At 31.4% G+C, this 14331-nt stretch overlaps 3 protein-coding genes across 5 annotated transcripts in view; 2 read left to right on the forward strand and 1 right to left on the reverse strand.

Annotated features, from left to right (window-relative positions):
- Positions 1 to 433: 433 nt before the first annotated feature.
- Positions 434 to 3925, forward strand: LOC122506476 (protein lethal(2)denticleless). The gene is made up of 8 exons (XM_043618686.1): positions 434 to 591; positions 1058 to 1302; positions 1395 to 1575; positions 1642 to 1867; positions 1933 to 2138; positions 2346 to 2548; positions 2610 to 2808; positions 2879 to 3925. Exons 1-8 carry the CDS (start codon positions 543 to 545, stop codon positions 3502 to 3504), a joined length of 1935 nt encoding a protein of 644 aa, XP_043474621.1. The 5' UTR covers positions 434 to 542; the 3' UTR covers positions 3505 to 3925.
- Positions 3926 to 4092: 167 nt separating this feature from the next.
- LOC122506477 (acylglycerol kinase, mitochondrial) lies at positions 4093 to 6400 on the reverse strand. Its single transcript, XM_043618687.1, has 7 exons — positions 5898 to 6400; positions 5694 to 5813; positions 5185 to 5575; positions 4992 to 5107; positions 4647 to 4831; positions 4304 to 4578; positions 4093 to 4229 (listed from the first exon to the last, which is right to left on the reverse strand). Exons 1-7 carry the CDS (start codon positions 6005 to 6007, stop codon positions 4116 to 4118), a joined length of 1311 nt encoding a protein of 436 aa, XP_043474622.1. The 5' UTR covers positions 6008 to 6400; the 3' UTR covers positions 4093 to 4115.
- Positions 6401 to 7924: 1524 nt separating this feature from the next.
- Positions 7925 to 14331, forward strand: part of LOC122506554 (growth/differentiation factor 8) — a 57137-nt gene continuing 50730 nt past the window's right edge. Inside the window, exons 1-5 of one of the 3 annotated variants that reach the window (XM_043618808.1) lie at positions 7925 to 8101; positions 8689 to 8741; positions 8860 to 8940; positions 9281 to 9501; positions 11184 to 13466. In XM_043618808.1, the coding sequence (XP_043474743.1) occupies positions 8066 to 8101; positions 8689 to 8741; positions 8860 to 8940; positions 9281 to 9501; positions 11184 to 12304 (1512 nt within the window). In that variant the 5' untranslated portion in view covers positions 7925 to 8065 and the 3' untranslated portion in view covers positions 12305 to 13466. Of the gene's footprint in view, positions 8102 to 8141; positions 8367 to 8688; positions 8742 to 8859; positions 8941 to 9280; positions 9502 to 11183; positions 13467 to 14331 lie in introns of those variants that run through there. The other 2 variants (XM_043618807.1, XM_043618809.1) reach the window with 2 other exon arrangements.

Here is a 14331-nt window from a genome sequence, read left to right on the forward strand (position 1 = left end):
GTATGATTCACACTGACACATGTCTCTCGAATTAAGCCAAATTCACATTTAACAAGTACATTACATTCCCAACCCTGGTGAATCTTGCCGGCATCTACCGACGAAACTATCAACACTCTCATCAATTGGCAAATGGGCAAATGACTTTGTCTAATAGGTTCCTTTCAGGGTTGCGAAGTTACGCGTAACTTGGAGTTTTTGACGTAAATTACATGGGTATTTTACATGTCTAAAACTGGTATTTTACGGTATTTTATCCCCCACCAAAAAAAATGCATTGCGTTTGAAATTTTTGAGGTAAATTACATGGTAAATTACCGGTATGAAACCAGGTAATATACCTGATAGAACTTGTCGCTCCTCTTGTCCAGATCCAGGCAGAGTCGCAGAGAGGTCTGAACGCACCTTTAAGTAACTGAAATTCTACATTCCCCGCACTGACATTCGTGACTGGAATAATTCCCGCGTAAACTGTGATGTAAACAAATAGAAACAAATTACGTTTTTTTATTAAAAATTTTTACGTTTTAGTAAATGTAGTGATGACAATGAGCGTTCTAAGCTCGATTGTAAGAAGACAATTGGGCTTGGGTAAGAAAACATTTTCATTTTTATATTGCATGTCTCCATTTACTTACCTATCGACATAGTGCCGGATTTTTGAGGTTATGACCCTACCCTTTTGTATATTATAATTTTTAAATTACTCTATTTTTAATAAAGGAAATAATGTTTTTTTTACCACGAAAGTAAATTAAATATCCAAAATTTTCGTCTCTGATAATCATTGAAATAAAAATCTCAATTCAACTCTCATAAAAGAAAACTTTGCGGAAAAATAAATTTAAAAAAGCAGTTCAAATTGGGGTTAAAAACTGATTATTGAACGTATATAACATTTTTTAATAACTTTGTACTACTAAAGAATAGATTTAAGATTATCCGGCACTATTTCGCTGAGGAATAATTATTCTTCAATGACTAAGTTTCTGTATATAAATTCGTTAAAAATCTGTATAATGAAGATAAAAATCGGAACTAAATGTTTATTTTGCAGAGAAATCATCATATTATGATGTAGCTTTACAGCGTCTCAAGTGTTATAGTGACGATGTGTATCGTGGAGTAACGCCAAATCCAGATTCACGTGATTTTAGTGCCGAACCACCAATTTGTGCCTCGCAATTTTGCCCCGTTAATGGTTACGAGCACTTTTTGGCTCTTGCCAATGACGATGGGAATATTGCCCTTCAAGATACGACACAAAAAGGCCGACCACACGAACAATTACAGGGCTTTGGGGTATTTTATTTATAGAATACTTTTAAGTACTTTCAGTACTTTACATTAAGTATACCTTTAAGTTACTTTACTTTAAGCTATTTTCTTTTCAGGCCCATCGAAATGCAATTTTTGATTTGGCATGGATGCCAAATGAATTGAAACTAGTGACAACGTCCGGCGATCATTCGGCACGACTATGGGACGTTTCCACCTCGGATTTTAAATTAATTCAAACATTTCTAGGACATACGCGTAGTGTAAAAAATGTTGTTTTCAGAACTGACGATAATGGTAAGTTTCTTATTTTATTTCGAAAAAAAAAAAGATTTCCAATTAAGCAAAAAATTACTTTTACAGCGGTTTTTGCAACCGGAGCACGAGATGGAGTTATCATGATTTGGGATATTAGGGCAAATCACAGTACAAATGCAAAACCAGATAATTCAATTATGAATGCACATGCAACGGGTTCTGGTACATCGAAGGGTCGGAAATCTTTTACACCCGCATCGCGAACACAAAGTATTACTGGTCTCGCTTTTCAGGATGATTCCTCTCTTATATCGTGCTCTGCAGCCGATGGGTAATTATTTTATTTTCCTTTTACTTGAATTACAGTAATCTAATTTTTGGAATTTAATGTTACAGATTGATAAAAGTGTGGGACTTGAGGAAAAATTATACAGTTCATAAAAAGGATCCTGTTGCGAAGCATATTTTAAAATATACTGGTGGCAGTGTTTTGAATGGATTCACATCATTAAAGATTTGTCCCTCGAGAGTGAAACTTTATGCCAGTTGTCAGGATAATACGATTTATACTTACAATATCTCGTCTTATAATCCGGAACCAAGTGAGTTGCTCCACTTAATAATGGATCCATCTAATAGTTCTAAGAACAATAACTAGATCCAGCAAGGGTCGTGGTGGCATAAGACGAGGGTCTTTTTGTTATTAATGGGATTTTCTAGTTAGTCCACATGCCACCAGGACCGCATTTAGGTAAATTATCTTAGGATCAATTATAAAGTGCAACTTTATTGAATCATTGGTTTTTTAGCCGCTGAATATTTTGGTTACGAGAACAAATCATTTTTCGTGAAAATCTGCCTCAGTCCGGATGGCAAATATTTATTGAGTGGCTCGAGCGACACGTACGCATACCTTTGGCGAACATCTAAACACGGGAGTCCTTTGGTTCGCCTGACTGGACACGCAGCCGAAGTGACTTGCATCGACTGGTGTAGTGTTGGCGAAACAAAGGTATTTTTTCATTATTAGAATTAATTTCAATCAGAAGAATTAAATTTAATTATTCTTTTAGATTGTGACTTGCTCCGACGATGGTTGCCACAGAATTTGGAGAGTCGGCTACGAAAATCGGGAGGACGATCAGAGGCACGATCTTCATGGTCAGGCGGAAGCAGTTCCGGCTTCTGCAATTTTCATGCAAAGAACGCCAACAACTCGAAAACGACGATTATCTAATCACGATAAAACCCCGTCGTCGATAAACGGTCGTGGTATGTAAATTTAATTTAAACCCTAAAGAAATTAATTTCCGTAAGATTGAACAATTTATGTTTGAATTAGGAACCTCGGAGGACCGCGTTCTCAGCTGTGACTCATCACAAGAAAATAAACCCAGCAACTCACAGAAACGAAATTACACCGAAATGTCATCAGCAACGGGCAGTAAAATCGTCCTGTCGCCAATTTTAGAAAATTGTGAATCGACCGCAAAGCGAATTCATTTAGAGACACGAGGCGCTCGCCGCCTATTCAGTCCGGACAATAAAAACACAGATTTAAAATTAGAACCCGATGAACCCGCACCGAGTACATCGCGACAAGCGGACATTTGTGAAATGCCATTCTCGCCAACGTCGAATCTACCGAATTTCGTTATCGACGGCACAGCGCCCCATTTAAATGAATCGTCGCCCCGCAAATACAAAGAGAATCTCGATTGGCTGACAAAAATTCGCAAAGAAAAGGAGCAAAGAGCGAAAGGTTCCGCTGAAAAAACGAGTCCAAAGGCACAAGTAACACCCGCTAGACGCTCGAGTCGATCGAAATCAACAGAATTACGTCGAACACCACGAAGTCCAGCGGGACCGTTACTCAATTTTTTCCGCTCATCAACAAATAAAGAATGCGAAAGAACAATTCAAAACAAAGACGATACAACACCCGTTAAAAAAATGAGAAAGCAATAATTTTGTTTGCCTTTGACAACTAAGCAGTATTTTTTTCTTTTTTAAATTAAACGACAAACTAGACTAAAAATTGTCTCGTTAATACTTGTAGAAAGACTTCGTATCTTTAATGTTTTTTTATCAACTACTGTCATAAGTTATAAATTTTGTATTTTTGTAAGAAAAACTTGAAAAGAAATCATGACAAAAATGTATTTTTAGTTTTTTGTCTTCGAGTGAATGATGATTGTTTGTTGTGTGCCATTTAGAAAGCAGAGCCTGCAGAGCGCCTGAAATACTCAAAATTCAAATGCAAACAAATCAAGTATAAAAAAAAAAAATGAAAAAAAGAGAACTTGAAAATTGTTTCACTAAGTAAACGAAAATAAATTATATTTTATGTGAAAAATTTTTATAACGAAAAATAAAGTTTTTATATAACGTTGGAATTTTAAATTCGCAGTTTTAGCACTTTTTCCCAAATCCATGCGGGATTCGATTACGTAAATTGATTTGATTTTGATTTGACTTTCACTGCATTTCAATTTTTTTTACTAGACACATGTTTTTCAGTGACAGTTCGTCGAAACTGAAGAAAATAAAAATTACTTACTTGAAATTAAATTTATTTATCAACTTCCATTTTGCGGACAAAACATTTTAACAGAACGTGATAATAGTCGAATTTTAACAGCCTTTAATTCAAATTCTTCATTATCGATGTAGAACATTCGACTCTTGTCCTCCTGTAAAAGTGTAAATTTTCGCATAAAAAATTGAGGATGAAAAGTAAAATAAAAATTGATATAGTAATACTCACGAAGGATTCATCCTTCTCTGGATGAATTTCAATGTCTTTGGCGTTGAGAATTTTTTGTGGTTCTTGTTTTTTGCCGCTAATTCGCCTCCAACCTTCGGAAACAAAATCCGTGTAATTCACTGATTTTGGACCGAGTTCCACTTTAACTCCAGTGTCTTCATTTTTTCGACGAACATTCTTTGTTGATAAAAAAAAGTCTGTGGTTGAAATTGGAACTTCTTTGAAGATACCACAATTTTCGTTGTCGACTTTACTGTAATCGATGTGACTGTGTTCTGTTGGAAATAGATTTTTGTATATTTAATGATAAAGAAAGGAAAATTAAATAGATGTGAAATATTACCAGAATGGGAGGTTTTTTGTCGAGGGACAAAAGCGTGCCACCATCTTTTTGAGGATGTCTCGATAGGGGAATTTTGTTCTTGATAGCAACGCGAACAACCTTCGCAAGGATCTGAATATCGAATGGTAGCGACGCATTTCCAATTTAGATCCTCTTTGTGTCCGTTAAAAATATAAGTAACGTATCTGGAATTTTAATATCGGTACGATATTAGCTCCCTTATTTTATGTTTCTCCTTTTTACCTTTTGGTTTTTTTAAAACCTTCATAACCTATTAGTTTTAAAAAACACCGATAGGTTATAAAGGTTATAAAATCGAAAAAGAAGAAACATAAATGAACTTACTTTCGTAAAGGACCGAAATACCAATATTTGTCAACTCTAGAGTTTGCATCTTTCCAGGCTCCCCATTCAATGGCACCGACTGCATAAACTGGTTTCATCGGATTTTCGGGATCATTCTGGAAAAAAGACACTTTTCTTCAGTGACTAATGAAGAAAGGGGAAAGAATGAAGAAAAGTATTTCTTAGGAATTACCTCTAAAGTAGTGACCTCAACAACGTCCAATAACTTTGTATTTCCCCTGACAATTGCCATTGTTGCTTCAGCCAAGGCACGAGCTTCCGAATACTCGTCATCTCGATTTAATAACGAATCAGCGACTCTATTTGTCATGCCTAGTGGTAAAATTGCAACTGGACATTGTTTAACATAACCGGCATTTCCCTGATATTTTCTCATTAATCCGGTGACAACATCCGATAAAGTTCCATCTCCACCGGCAACAATAATACCATCAGTTCGTGTATTTAAATTCGCCACAAGTGTTCTCGCTTGATTTTCCGATTCCGTTTGAATGACCGTTACGGCAATTCCAGCCAAATGCAACAAGGGTTCGCAATATTTTTCGAATAACTTTTTTGCCTTCCTTTGGAATTCAGAAATAGAGACTAAAGTTAATATTGTAATCGTTAACATAACTTTGAAACTGTTGAAAATGTTAAGATTTGAAATTAATTTGAAAAATCTAAAAACAACTTTCTTACCTCTTTTTTGCAACAGGATTTAAAATAACCGTCATGTGTGTTGGTTGAACTTTTGGCGCTATTGGTACGTCCCCATATTTTACGGCTTCCTCGCAAAATTCTCTCATCATATTCTGGGTACTGAAAATTAAAAATCAAATTTTTAGGTTAGGCTTTGAAATATGTTTAAATTAAAATTTAAAAAAAAAAAATAAAAGTACTTACTCGTATGAATCTATTCCATAATTAACACCATAGGAAATTGCTGCTGCTCCCACAAATGACTTTTTCCAATTATTTCTCACTGTTTTAAAAAAATTCACGACTCTTGCCATTTTTTAACTTAAATGTTAAGTTCGTACGAGACGATAACAAAAAAAGGAAATAAAATCTCTTATATTTACACACTAAAAAAATCTTATTTCAATATCACTGATCATTTTATTTTACACTTTTAATTCATTAAAATTTAGGCCCATTCCAAAAATTTATTTACCGCAAAAATAAACATAACCTTATTCTTTAAAGTGATTTTACATTCACATTATTCGTCAAGTTTCGTAATTTAAAGAACAACTTGAATAAATACGAAATTTTAAGAATAAAATAATTATCATTTGCAACAGATAGAATGAATAACTTCTTATTTTTATTAATTATTAACTTATTTAGAATAGGAAAAGGAAGGAAATTGTAAGTAAGGTCAGAGTCTGTCGGTAAAAACAATCTTCTTGATAGTGTTCTAAAGTTCTAAATCCGTTATATTTCCGGGAATATAACCAGCGATTCTGAGAATTTAATAGCATTAAACATAACCTCACTTTTTTCATTATTTTCGTAAATGCGATGGTCCGGCGTTGTGATTTTATTTTGTAGTTGTTTAAAGATTTAAAAAATGACAAAACCAAAGAGTGTAGCATATTATTTTATAAATGTAAATGACATTAAATTTATAAGATAAAAAATATATGAGTTTACTTTTTTTATTTACAGATATAAAGTAAAGAATTCTTTTAGATAAAAGTAATGATCGTAATTGTTTTAAAATATATGTATTTATATTAATAATTAATAAAAATAATAAATATATACATTATTTAAATAAATAAACTTAAATTCTCTTGAAAAAATTAAATTACCGTAACTTCCTTGGTTATATTACCCAACTTAAATTCTCGAAAATTTCAAAACACTACTTCCAGATACCACGTGGTGAGTGATCACATTTCTAAAATAGTTGAGTTAAAATTTTGTTTTATAAGTTAAAAAAAATTATAATTTACTTAAATTTACATCCTACTTATTATTTACAATATTTACATTTCTAAATTTAAAAAAATATGTGAAATTTTTTTAGTTTAAAATAAACATTTAGTTTAAAATAAACATTTTTCTTGAATGGTATAAAATAAAATAGTAATTGTTACTAATTATTATTAATGTTTAATATATATTAAAAAAGTTCGTAAATAAAAATTATTTAGAATTTCAATATTTAAAAAATTTTATTTTACATTTAAATATATTAAAGCATTTTAAATAAGCGCGCTTTTTTCTGACCAATAAGTGATTTATAGTGACAGTTTAGATGAAGTATACAATTTGATTGGTTGTTCATAACAAAACTGGACAAAACCCAGAGAGAGTAGACGAATTTGATAGGTTCTTTACCAATCTGGACAAATTGTCGCAATTTGATTGGTTCTTAACCTATATTATATGAAGAAAATACCTAAATTTGATTGGTTCTCTATTTATCAGAACAAATTTTCGCCTAAATGAAGGAATTTGATTGGTTACTTACAGTAATGGAAACTAATGCAGAACATCTCGCATAGAGATAAAGTTGAAGTAAAGCTTAAGTTACATTCTGATTGGTTCTAATCTGAATCTAACATTTTCACCATCGAATTTATTTTTATTTTGTAACTTAACAAATTTAAGAGAAAAATACAAAAGAAAATGAAAAACAGCATGAAACTTAAAAGTTATGAAAACAAAAAAAGAATCAACAGTGAAGAAATAAAGAAAATAAAAAAGATTAATAACTATTCAAAATTGGCGCCAATTGGCAAAATGATTCAGTAGAAGACTTCTCGGGTGTTTACGAGATGCTCGCCCTAGGGCGCCCCGAGGCGACCAAAGGTTCTCAAAGTCACTTTTATTATCGTTTGTTTTCATATAAATAAAGAATAATAAAAGTGACTTTGAGAACCTTTGGTCGCCTTGGGGCGCCCTAGGGCGAGAATCTCGTAAACACCCCTCGTCTGCTACGGCAGACGCAATTTTGAAATGAATAAAAAATCTCAATGAAAGAATAATTGTTCATGTAAAAGAAAGTGATAAAAGAAATTCTCCATATTAATCGAAAGAGATTGGATATTTGGCTTGAAATGCCAACTCCTCATTTATTTCAAGCAAGATTTACGGTAAATATGCGGGTTTATCCTTCATATTGGCGCAGCCATCTTAATCGTTTGACGTCATCATCTAGTCGGGTTCCCAAAGTTTGATAATCAATAAACGCTGTGCACATGACAGTTCTCGAAGAAATGGCTGTTATGGCAAAACATATCGTAAAAGTGTATCATCTATGATTAGAAAAGTGTGTGAAGAAATTTTGTGATGAAAATGCCAAGAGACATAAAATGGAAACTCGCGATTTTCGCCGGAATTTCAGAATGTTTAGTTTATGTAGGTGACATTCCCTGTGTGATGCATTTATACTACGACCTTGCGTGTTTTTTTTTTTGCAAATTTTATTATTCAAATATAATTTTTTTTTATTAACTTAAAATACGATTTTTCTATTTTTAAAAATAGCATCTTCTTAATTTTCAATTTCGAAAATTAATAATTATTTAATTACAATCAAGAAGATGTAATGTTTATAATCGGGGTTTGTTTACGGTTTGTTAGTCTTAACATTTAGGATTGTCATTTTCATTGTTATTTTCATTAATTAAATTAATAATTTTGAAAATTTTATTGTTATAATTACGATGTTTTTTTTCAGGCTGAAGCAAAATACTGTGCCTTTGAATTACAGGGAGAAACGAAGTACTATGTGTAAGTAGAAAATCTTACTATAAAGTGTAATTTTTAAAATTATTTTTCTTGTGAAAAGTATTTTTGCAAAAGAATTTTTGCTTAAGATTTATTTTATATTTACAAAATAATGTTTCAGATGCCCGAGAACTGAATATTGCTGTAACTTCGGTTGCTGTGTGTCTCCCGGTTTCCAAATGTACCATCTATGGTATTACTGGTAAGTATTATTATGATAAATTCTGTTTTCTATTAAATTAGTTTTCGATAAGTGATATTTTCATATTTTATTTATTTTCCAAGTCGTCACGGGCGAAATGTTTGATAGTGCCATCCCTGAGTTGTATAGCGCATGCGCCAGCCTGCGAATGAGATAAAAAAGGACAGAAACATTAACTATCCTTTTCTAACTCGTACTCTCTTTGATCTCACCACATAAGTCTTTCAAAGTTTGAAAACTTTGTTTCTGTTATAACAGAAATAAGTTTGCAAAGTTTGAAAGACAATTTAATAAGTAATTAATTGTTGCAAAATTTAATAGAGATTTTATTAATTTTTAGGCTCTTAGTGATAATCATGTTCCTGGTGTGTTCCGGGGGAGGATTGGGTTATCGATATTGGTTACAAGGAAGATATAGAGCAGCAGCATCAGCAATTCCTAATAGGACTTCCAATTCTAGGACACAGAATTCTCTTCGAGGTCCAACATGCCATGCACAGCAAGCTAGGATATCGTATAATTCAGCAAGGAATACCGTCCTTTTGCACCGAATGTTAAAAGGTATTTTTACTACTTGATACTCTTTCAAAAAGTTAATTGCTTGCGATTTGTAAAACGCATTTTTTTTATTTTGATATACGCCGCTTTCCTTTCGGTTTGACGGTGTTTTAAAAAGTCGTGGCACATCTATAAAAATGTTGTTAGTTCGTGAAGTATTCACAACATTTTGATAGATGATCGTTCATCATGACATAGGAATAAAAATTCTTTATGTCACGAACTAGGAATATAGAGTTGACAACGACTTTTTAAAATTCCGTCATACCGGATACATCTGGGTGTACATTATTAATTTCCTATAATTAAATATAACAAGTCTGATAAATTAAATTGTAAAGGGGATTGTACATGAAGAATTGCTATAGTTATTAGTAATTACTCGAACTTACAGTAATTGCAGTGGATAATAATAGCGTACAATGTATACATATATATTGTATATGTGTGTGATATTAATAAGTGTCATCAGCAATATTCTTATCCTAAAAGTGCAATCATTACGGTAATATTGAGTTCTCAAACAATTTGTCTCAAGGTCCATCGATTTTGCGAGTTCCGCCTTAACATTATACATAATTAAATGGAACGGCTGCACGTGATCAATCAAGTTTGAACAAACCCAAACCACCAATAATTCTATTCTTCAATCAACCTTGATCTTTTAATAAAATTTCATTTTCTAGTAACAGCTTTTTTTTTAATTAAAGACAATTTTTGAGGTTATAACGAACTCGCGAAGAATTACCACAAACAATACGGGGTTTGGTAAATAAACAAAAAATTACCTTAGTTGAACAAACTGTGACGTAGAGAACCACTCGTTTAAGATGAAATTTTTAGACTGAATTGCTGTTGATGGTCTGGTCCTTCTTATACCAAAATTTGTCCATATATTTTAGAAATTGTTCGCAAAGCCATGTATTTTTGAGATCGTTCGCTAAGCCATGCATTTCTAGAAATCCATTGTTGCAGGAACACTTGTGGTGACTCACTATTAGATCGCACGTGTCCATTCCTTATTACTCATATGTTATTTTATAATTTTGTTATTAATTGTTTATAATTTATTATAATTTGTTATTTGTTAATTATAATTGTTTAATTTTGTTACAATTAAAGTTGTTATATCTATCTATTTATTATTACAATTTGTTATTATTTGCTAATATTTATTGTTACAATTTATTGTTGTTTATTATTGTTATTTGTTTATTATTACAAGTTTGATAATATTTCTTATTACAATTTATTATTGTTAATTATTGTTATTTGGTTATTATTACAATTTTGTTATTATTTGTTAATATTTTTTTATTACAATTTATTATTATTTATTATCGTTTATAGTTACTATTTATAATAATATGTAAATAACAATCTTTGTTATTAACAAAGAATTATAATTAATTAATTCTAATAATTCTAATTATTATGATTATTATTATTATTAATTATCACGATTATTATCTTCGTTTAACGTTGTACTTCTCTATCTCGACAATTCAAAACGACATAAGACTAAAAACTCTGACGACTGCTTGTGATCAGAAAATGACAAGTTACGATTTGTTATTATATTGCTAAACTATTAGTTGAAACAATTAGATTCAATATGTTAACACTAATAATGGTTTTTTATTATAAAATTTGACATCTTAATGAGATAAATTATTTTTCTTCAGGCCCACATAGAAGTGCATCACCTGCCTACAATGGCGCCGCTGCCAGTTCAACACACTACCAAAATACAAGTGTCGTTCTAAATGACAACAACTGCCCTTATTATCAATTATACGGTCCTCCGCCGAGTTACGAAACAGTTATCGCGCAAACAAGAGGAAAAATATCAAATCCTTCGTCTCCCGATCACTCGAGACTACAATCGTCCGTAATTCAAAATTCGAGTATAACACAATGTTTTGCTCACACCTACAGTCCTTCCCGAATAAATGGTGTCCTCGTAAATTCACAATTTAACGGGACTGATGCAAATCCAAGTAATCAGCATATTGAGAACTTTGATTCAACTTATCCGCATTTTAATCAACAGTACAATTCCCCAGGAGCAGGGAATAATCTCCGAAGGCAAGATTTTTGCCTCCTTCGAAATCCCCTGAATATGGGAAGATTAACCACCTGTTCAGAACAAGATAATTCACTAAGATTAGTGGAAAATTCAAATCCCGAGAAATATTCAATTCAAAGGATAGACTGCGCAAGTGGTTCGAGAGAACATTGCGAGGCTTGTGCAGAAGAGTCAATTATTAAAATGCAAGGACGTTCCGAGCCGCTAATGGAGTGTCGTGTTCATCAGAAACCCACATTATCACGATCATCAACAACAGTCACAATATCAAGTGATTTAGATGAAAATCACGAGAAAGATGAGAAATCAAAAAGAGAAGATACTGACAAGAGTTTAGCAAAGTTCCCCAATACAAAAAGGCGGAATAAATGTCCTTCATTTCGTGTTTTTGATGATATTGAAAATCAAAATTTATCATCATGTTGTGTTATTGAGAATCCTGAAAATTTTAGTTCTTCATCAGTTGCAAATTTCAGTGGCACAATTCGTTTAACAGAACCTTCGAGGCACGATATTGTACCATCAGGTACAAATTCTTTTCAATCGAATCCATCCAACAATGTGATATTAGCTCCTTTTACTTCTAACGCCATTAATGATTCACCACTTCCGAATAATGTTAATCAACAACATCGCCTTCTTACTGCGCGTCAAGGGAGTACAAACTTGAATCTTGAAAGTAAATGTAAATTAGACAGGTCAAGGTCTCTCGACTGAGCATCGTTATTATCATGTGAGTAGGAAGTAAACACTTTTTAGTGTCCTGTTCTCCTCGTGTATTCTCTACACTCTACAGTACAAAGACATCATTGAATTTGAAACTTTAGACAGAAACTTCTCTTTCAAAATCCAACCATATTACCCCAAACATCTAAAAACAAAAAATCTGTCTAAAGTTTCATTCGAATATCAACTAATTTCACAGTTTAGCAAAAAAAAAAAAAAAAAAAGTCCCCCCCTATTGGATGTAATCTGCATGCATTATCAAAAAGATAGTATTCTCTTAAAAAAAGGTCCTATTGTGAATTTCAATTTAGATCGCAATATATCAGAAACGAAAAGTTAAATCCTGCCTAACCTTACACATATATATATTTCGCTAACTCCACAATTTCCCGGAGACTTAAGATAATAAAAATCTATTTAGGAAAATATTTTAAAGAATTAACTAAACGGTCTTTAAAAAGAAATTACTAATAAAAAAAAATCTTAAATTAAACGATCTTTGAAGAAAAAATCATTGATTCAAATATATAAAATAAGCGATCTAGAAAACAAAATGGATATCTCGAATGGAATAAAAAAAAACGCTCAAATTTCTCAATTGTAAATTCATAATTTTTGTTGACTTATTTTTATAAAAAGGAATATATCTTGAATATAGTTTTTCTTTTTTGTCAAAATAGAGAATCACGCAGGATCTGATCTTCCGCAATTTGATTTTTAAAATATAATATGTCAGTACAATTCCAATATATAGTTTTCTGAGTATCTATTTTTTATTAAAAAAAATGTTCGCGCGACTTACATTCCAAGTGTATTACAATCTTATTAAAAAAAAACACCATCTTTATAGAGATTACAAAAAAAAACGTGAGATTTATAATAATGGTAAATATATATATTTATGCGTATATTTACGGCAAGCAATTTACAATATTGAATGATAACACTGCACAATATGCCTGATTTTATTTTCATTGTGAATTTTAGTTATATAGAATTTGTTGTGTATTAAAAATTGTGAAGAAAGGTTTAGTTATAAATGATTATTGGGTATGGAAAAAGTGACCAAATATTTTATACTTACAGTTTCTTATAAATCCAACAAGTTTCTTAAACTTTGACCGCCATATTGGATCCGCCATTTTGAATTTTAAAAATCTGACTTTAGATTCGTTCACAATGACCCAAGAAGCCTCTAAATGTCAAATTTCATAAGAATCCAGCTGGTTTCTTAAAAATTGACCACTATATTGGATCCGCCATTTTGAATTTTGAAAATCTGACTTTAGATTCGTTCTCATCGACCCCAAAAGCATCTAGATATTAAATTTCATTAAAAACAAAAAGATTTCTTAAAAATTGACAGCCATATGGGATCCGCCATTTTGAATTTTGAAAATCTGACTCTGATTTGTTCTCAGTGAACTTAGAACCTCTAGATGCCAAGTTTAATAAAAATCCAACTAGTTTCTTAAAAATTAACCGCCATTTTGGATCCGCCATTTTGAATTTTGAAAATCTGATTTTAGATTCGTTCTCATCGACCCCAAAAGCCTCTAGATACCAAATTTTATTAAAAACCAAAGGGTTTTTTTTTAAATTGACCGTCATATTGGATCTGCCATTTTTAATTTTTTAAATCTGACTTTAGATTCGTTCTCTTCAACATCAAAAGCCCCTAAATATCAAATTTCATAAAAATCCAACTAGTTCTTTAAAAATTGACGGCCATGTTGGATCCGACATTTTGGATTTTTAAAATCTGGGGGTCGATTATGTAATTTGATTTGAATAATAATTTGAATTGAGTTTGAAGTCAAATTTAATTAATTTAATTAATTTAATTAATTTAATTAATTTAATTAATTTAAATTAATTAATTTAATTAATTTAATGTTAATTAATTTTAATTTGGAATTCGAATTGACATTGTTACCAAATTTAATTCAAATTTTAAATTAAAATGAATTTTGACGTCAAAGTCAATTTTGAAATCAAAATGAAATGAAATTATATAA

The sequence above is a fragment of the Leptopilina heterotoma genome, unplaced genomic scaffold, assembly GCF_015476425.1.
Source record: "Leptopilina heterotoma isolate Lh14 unplaced genomic scaffold, ASM1547642v1 Lhet_42, whole genome shotgun sequence".
Taxonomy (NCBI): Eukaryota; Metazoa; Arthropoda; class Insecta; order Hymenoptera; family Figitidae; genus Leptopilina; species Leptopilina heterotoma.

Bases quoted from the DNA above. Each gene is read 5' to 3' on its own strand.
- LOC122506476 (XM_043618686.1), top strand. From the start codon at position 543: ATGACAATGAGCGTTCTAAGCTCGATTGTAAGAAGACAATTGGGCTTG. The intron at 592-1,057 runs GTAAGAAAACAT...TTTATTTTGCAG, and splicing joins AAGAAGACAATTGGGCTTGG to AGAAATCATCATATTATGAT. The intron at 2,549-2,609 runs GTATTTTTTCAT...TTATTCTTTTAG, and splicing joins GTAGTGTTGGCGAAACAAAG to ATTGTGACTTGCTCCGACGA.
- LOC122506477 (XM_043618687.1), bottom strand. From the start codon at position 6,007: ATGGCAAGAGTCGTGAATTTTTTTAAAACAGTGAGAAATAATTGGAAA. The intron at 4,832-4,991 runs GTAAGTTCATTT...TTAAAATTCCAG, and splicing joins TATTTCGGTCCTTTACGAAA to ATACGTTACTTATATTTTTA. The intron at 4,579-4,646 runs GTAATATTTCAC...TATTTCCAACAG, and splicing joins ACAAAAAACCTCCCATTCTG to AACACAGTCACATCGATTAC.